General features: G+C 47.7%; 1 protein-coding gene across 1 annotated transcript in view; it reads left to right on the plus strand.

The window, feature by feature from the left end:
- Positions 1-2598, plus strand: part of LOC117730285 (forkhead box protein P1-B-like) — a 139196-nt gene extending 136598 nt beyond the window's left edge. The window contains 3 exon segments of the mRNA XM_034531851.1: positions 251-352; positions 1530-1651; positions 2519-2598. Coding sequence (XP_034387742.1) covers positions 251-352; positions 1530-1651; positions 2519-2531 — 237 coding nt within the window. The 3' untranslated portion in view covers positions 2532-2598.
- Positions 2599-6470: the final 3872 nt, after the last annotated feature.

The raw sequence follows: 6470 nt of genomic DNA on the forward strand, positions 1-6470 counted from the left end.
TGTTTTCGCTTGCCCTTCATTTTACGCCCACAAAGGAAAATATATTCAAATCTGCCGGTTTCCGGCGAGGAAGTGCGGCAGACTTCTCTCAACGGAGCTAAGCGGTTACAGTTCACAGAGACAGTCACTCTGCTGTTTGTCTCAGGAGAACACGACACAAACCTGCACGCTGCTCTTTGTGAATTATTGATCCCTCTGTGAAGGGAGCACAATTGTTAAATGTTTGTTTCTGTCACTGTTCCTCTTGCAGGCAATCCTCGAATCTCCAGAAAAGCAGCTAACACTAAACGAAATCTACAACTGGTTCACACGAATGTTTGCATATTTTAGGCGCAACGCGGCGACGTGGAAGGTAATTCTGCTGTTCCTCCTGACTTCTTCAAGGCGCTGGTGTTGTTGGTGTTGGGGGGGAGGGACACGACAGCCGGGCATAATACCTTTTTTTTAAATGAGCCTTTACCCAAAGACATAACAATCCTCCACTTCTTCTGTTCCAAATGAACCACCCTTTAAACAAGCAATGTGAACAAGAAACACACACACACACACACACACAGGAAAACCAAGGATAGGAATATGTGCTTTGTTGTTAAAAAGAAAAAAAAATAGAGACAGAAAAGGAAAAAAAGTGAAAGAAACAATTTCCCTGTATTATTTCGGGAAGTTCTGTTAGTGGGTGGCATTAGTTTAACATAGCGGTGCTTTGCCAGTGACTCCTGGCTGAGCCCCTCGCATTCACTCACAGACGGGAACACCCTGTTTTCCAACCAGGCCCCACACACACACACACACACACACACACACACTTACACAACAAAAACAAAACAACAACCTTAAAAAAGATTCAGGAATGAGTGGGGTCAGAGAAAGTTAGATTTGAATGAGGAAGACAGTGATGAAGCACTGACACACACACACACACACACACACACACACACCACCCTGCTCCACCCACCGTCCATCAGCTCTCTCACACTTACTGACAGCCTTTTCCATAGGGGCACATTGATGTTATAACCACTGGATCCCACAACTCTTTCTCTCTCTCTCTCTCTGCACACACTTACTATATACTCATGCACTCAGCGTAGCTCCTGCAATAACAAAAGGAATAATATATGCAGGTCTACTTTCATGCCTAAATGATTTGGATTGGACGCTGGAGTTTTTTTTTTTATCTCTGTTTTGGGGGAAATGACCAGAATCTTTGTTCACTAATCAGAAAAGGCAGCTTTGTAAATGATAAGAAGAAGAAGAGGAAATAATGTCACTAACTCTATTGCCATGGAAACCAAGAAATATTTACATGTTTGTTTAAGTAATTTGAAACTTTGTTTTCGACCATTTCCCTCCAATAACATTCTGGTTTATGTATTGTTTTCATCCAGTGCCTGTAAAAATATTTCTTCTTTGAAATTAGGTTTTATTTCCCCCCCCCTGCCCGCCCGCCCTTCCTGATTGCAGACCATGTTTACTGTTCTGATAGCAACCTTTTCTTTCTCTCTCTGTTTGTTTTACACCAACTGCAGAATGCAGTCCGGCATAATCTTAGTCTTCACAAGTGTTTTGTGCGAGTAGAAAACGTAAAAGGGGCTGTGTGGACAGTCGACGAGCTAGAGTTCCAAAAGAGACGGCCTCAAAAGATCAGCGGGTAGGTTTGGCCTTTTTTTGAGCCTCGACTAGCGTCTGTCTCACCGCTTGCTGATGGGAAGAGGCTGCTGCTGCTCCATCTCATTGTCTGTGTGCCATAACGTCCAAAGTCCCCCCCCCCCCCCGCTTGCTTTGGCGTGCCTCCCCCCGCCTCATGCTTTCAGAAGCCCTTTTTTTGGTGATGCCTCATACCCCACATTGGCTTATTTATTTTGATCCTCAACCTCTCCCCTCCTCCCTCTGTCTGTCCGTCTGTCTGCCCGTCTTCTCTCGATCACTGCATCTGCATCTGGCTGCCTCCCCTTTCCCCCTCCTCCTCCTCCTCCTCCGCTGGTTTGCTTTCCCAGGGTGCCATTCGCACCAACCTTTCCCTGCATAAGTGCTTTGTGAGAGTAGAGGATGAGTTTGGGTCCTTTTGGACCGTTGATGATGAGGAGTTTAAGCGCGGCCGCCATGTACAGCGAGGCCGCCCTCGGAAATACGCCGCCGATGAGCTGCTCGTACAGTAAGCACTTCCGCTCGCCCCCTCCCCGCAAACTCCGGAGGCCCAGCCCCCCAAACCTGCATGCTCACCCACCCACCTTCAGTGTTGCCATCATGCTTTTTTTGTGTGTGTTTTAGCTTCATGCATCACGCTCTCATAAGCTTCCATCAACCTATTCTTTCTTCTCAAAGATAGTTGTGTGGTATTGTCAAGTGATTGAACATCTTAGAACGATAGCCACATTACTACACCAGTAAATGTAATTTTAGTTCTCATACAAAGTGCATTGATTTCTTTTTATGAAATAAGATACGCCAGCTGAGGAATGCATGCTCGCTGAGACATGAGTCTGTGGTTGTTAATTGGATTTTGTTGTGTTTGCAGGAGTCCAACCTAGTGAAGAACATTCAGACCAGCTTGGGCTATGGTCCGACCCTCTACTGCTTGCCTTCCAGGTAACAAAAAAACCCCAAGAAAATGACACTCATCTTTAGCTGCCTCACACTGAACTTTAAAAGAAGAATAATAATAAAAGTCTCTCTCCGTCTCACATGCCCAGTCACCTACGCTTTGTTTTAAAGAGGGTGTGAAAAAGAGTGATGGGGAACAGAGTGCTGACAACCCTCTTCCGTTTCACATTTAATGCTTCGGGCTTTGCTTTTCAGGCTTCAATGGCAGAAAACAACATACCTCTATACACTACTGCTTCCATTGGAAGTCCCACCCTCCACTCCTGGCCAACGCCATCCGGGAGGAGATGAATGGAGCGATGGAACATGGAAACAGCAACGGCAGTGACAGCAGCCCGGGACGCTCGCGCCCCTGCTAGCTATGTGAGTGGCACACCACGCTTTCTACCTCCACCGCGGCCCGTGTGTGAACAAAGCTTCACTCCACGGAGACGGCAACACACTAAATAGATCTAGACAGAAGAAGAAGACAAAATGTCAGCGCCCACCCAAAATGCTCTAAAATGACCCACCGCGTGGCTTGAGATGAAACAGAAACAATGAGCACAATAAATAAAGTGCAGAGGGATGATATTGGAGTGGTGACTGGGGTCACGGCCAGAGCTGTGGCTGGCCTCCCTGCAGAAAAAAGGAAACTCCACCCTTTTTATTTTTTTATTTTTTCAAAGGAAGAAAAGACCTGAGCACCTCCTTTTTATTCAAGCAGCGGGTTTATGAACTCTCCTCCGTGTCCCGCTGTCTGTCCTGAGTCCCGCCATAATCAGCGTTCCAATTTGTTAGAATATTTACAAAATGCCAGAGCGACAGAGCTGTTGGCCACGACGCAGAGGCGGAACGCCTCTGAAAGAAAAAGAAAAGCAACACAAAAGGGGGTAATTAATCTAGAGGACATCATCCAAGATTCTCATGTAGGAAAGTTGCGGTCGGCCGGGAAACCGCAGGCACCCCCAACCCATTCGCTTGTCGTATAGGAGTGTCTGCTAAGTTGTTTGAAGCCTAAAATAACACAGCACACGCTGCATCGTTTCCAGATGTGGGGGCAGACCACCGACTCGGGGATGGCCTCCTGAAATGTCTGAGCTTGGGGGGTAAATTCTGCCTGAAAACAGAACACAAAAAACTAAAAACAAGGTGCAGTAATGAGCTCCTGGCCAAATGGAGGAAAGTGCCATCCTTAATCACTGTGAACATAGCTCTGAGCGTGGCTGTGGAACAGGAAAGGCAGAGACAGGATGGGTGTGCTGGCCTAAAGGCAGCCTGCTTCTCCCTCTGCCCCTCTGCTTCTATCTTTAGGCCGATGGAGCTCACAAACTCTCACCACCATAATTATGTCTATAAGCCTAATGCAGGCACAAAATGAGTTAAATCTGTTTTCTTTTGCTGTTTAAGAACTTTACTCTCCCAAACACGCTTAATGTCACATGCAGCCTCCTCTCGCTCAGGGAATATGCAATAAACAATAAATGTGCAACAACAAAAAAACATGTTTATACCCCCGTTACCATGATGCTTTGCCACACGCTGTGTAACAATATGTGTTTTCCACGTGTGCCAATGTGCTGCTGCTTGACAGGACGCAGCTTCCCAATACCAGAGCACTTTCTCTCTCTAGCAGAATCGGGTATCCAGAGAAGGCTAATTATAAGCAAAGTGTAGAATCAGCATGCAGTTCAATAAGCATAATAATAACAATTTCATGTCTGCCCTGAAGCCACAGTCAGACCCGAGGCAACGGCACTTGTGGAGTTACTTTGATGTGAGAAAAAAAAGGATAGAAAAGCTGACTTTACTTTCCTCCCCTCCTCCTTTTTTCTTTTCTTTTCTTTTTTGAATTCACACACAAAATATGTCAAAGCATTAGCATACGAGTGTCTCCGTCACAATAGTTGCGAATCACACGAGACGTCCCGGTGTGAATAAATCAAATGCGGGCTTTGGCGATGAAGAACGTGCCAGTCGTCCCTTGTTGTCGTAGTAAATGAGCCCGGTGCCTCATCCTGACACCGCTCCACCTCCACTACAGCAGCCTGGCACCGCGGGTTAGAGCGGCAAGTCCCCTGCAGCTGCTCATAATGTTCCTTTTTATTTTTTATTTTTTTCCCATCCTCTCTGCCACAGCCAGGCCTCCTCTCCCCCTCCCCCCACCTGCTTTATCCCTGCTCTGTTTCTGTAATGAGAAATTTGGCAGATCTCATCTCTTTAGTGGCTCTTTTGCCCAGGCTGTGAGGGGGGCGGGGCAGGAGGGGGCTCGTGTTTTTGCCTTGTTTACAAGTGACAGCGTTATTATTCTCATAAGGGCTCCGTTTCTTATCGCGGTGTTGTGCCGTAACGCCTCTCCTCGCGCGCCTCTCCTGCCAGCGCTTTTCTTCCCTTATTGACACTTGGTTGAAAATATGCATTAATTCTGGAGTTTAAAGCATGTACGGCGGTGTCTGGTCGCTGTGTTTGCTTGAAGTTGATTAATGATAGAAGCCGGCTCGGGGTCGTCCTCTGGAGACCCGCCTCGCAGGTTGTGCATGTTAACGAGCAGGAAGGGGAACACACAGCGCGCCGCTGATCCGCCGCCACCAGGAGGCTGACAACGGCAGCCCACTCGCTCCGCAGAGTCCATTCTCTCCTCTCCTCGTCTCACGTTGTTAATCTTCCTCATTTATCAATTCTAAGTGAATACCCTGTTGTCGGTTGCCATGAAAATAAAATAAATAAAAAAATGTTAAAAGCCTGCAGCTTCGCCTCAAAAAAAAAAGCTGGAATTATCATCAGCACCAGTGAGGCCCCCACTCTCGGCCTCATTGAAGCCAGGCATTTGTTTTTGTTCCCCTGTTTCTTTCTCTATGAACAGAATCATCACGGGTCTGGCGTTTTCTCTTTTCTTTTCTTTTTTTGCCTGCGTGTGTGTGAAAGGTTATAAAAGAAAAGAAAGGATCTAAGAGAGTTATGGATAGAGGAACTGGAGCCATATTCTTTGCTCTCTTGTCTCCTCGTCCAGGCACCACATCAGCGTTAAGGAGGAACCACTGGACCCCGAGGACCACGAAGGGCCCCTCTCCCTGGTAACGACCGCCAATCACAGTCCGGACTTCGATCACCACAGAGATTACGACGACGACCAGGGCCACGACGACATGCTGTAAGGCTAGCTCTGCCTGTCCCTTTAACACCCCCCCCCCCCCCCCCCCCCCACCACCAACCCCCCCCCCCCCCCCCCCCCCCCCATCCGCACCCCCACCACCCCAAGCCTCAGAGGCAGAGGCAGTCTGGGTCATCTGGGAGACGGAACCGCTCCGCAGATAACAAACACTGAACTGCAGTCTCAGCCACTGATGACAGCTCTCAAAATGTCTCCCCAATTCACTTTTTTTAGTGCCATTGCAATACATGGCAAGAACACACACACGCACATACACACAAAAAACTACGAATACACCCCCATATGAGGGATTTTTTTCTTTTTCTTTCTTTCTACTCTTGATTTTAAGTAAAGCTTAAAAAGTGAACCTTCATTTCTACTCGTGTGTGCGGGATGGACTCGTTTGGTACAGGGGACCGACGTGTTCGCGCTCAGAGACCCTCGCCGTGCAGCCAGGACGGACTGCAAGAGGGGCTGCGTCCCTCCCCCACCCGCCCACTCTCCCGCTCTCTCTCTCTCTATCTCCGACACACACATCTGACCACAAACTCAAGAGGGAGAGAGAATGACTGACGTTTAATTTACACCGTGTGAGTGTGTGAGTGTGAATGAAGCGAGCGTGGACTTCTGTTCATTGTCACAGCCTTCAACACTTCTCATTGGTTTGATTCCTATCTCGGGAAGTTGTTTTTATTTGGGTGTACTTTATTGTTGGGGAGGGTATGAGAGGTTATGA

Source organism: Cyclopterus lumpus, chromosome 5 (assembly GCF_009769545.1).
Source record: "Cyclopterus lumpus isolate fCycLum1 chromosome 5, fCycLum1.pri, whole genome shotgun sequence".
NCBI lineage: Eukaryota > Metazoa > Chordata > Actinopteri > Perciformes > Cyclopteridae > Cyclopterus > Cyclopterus lumpus.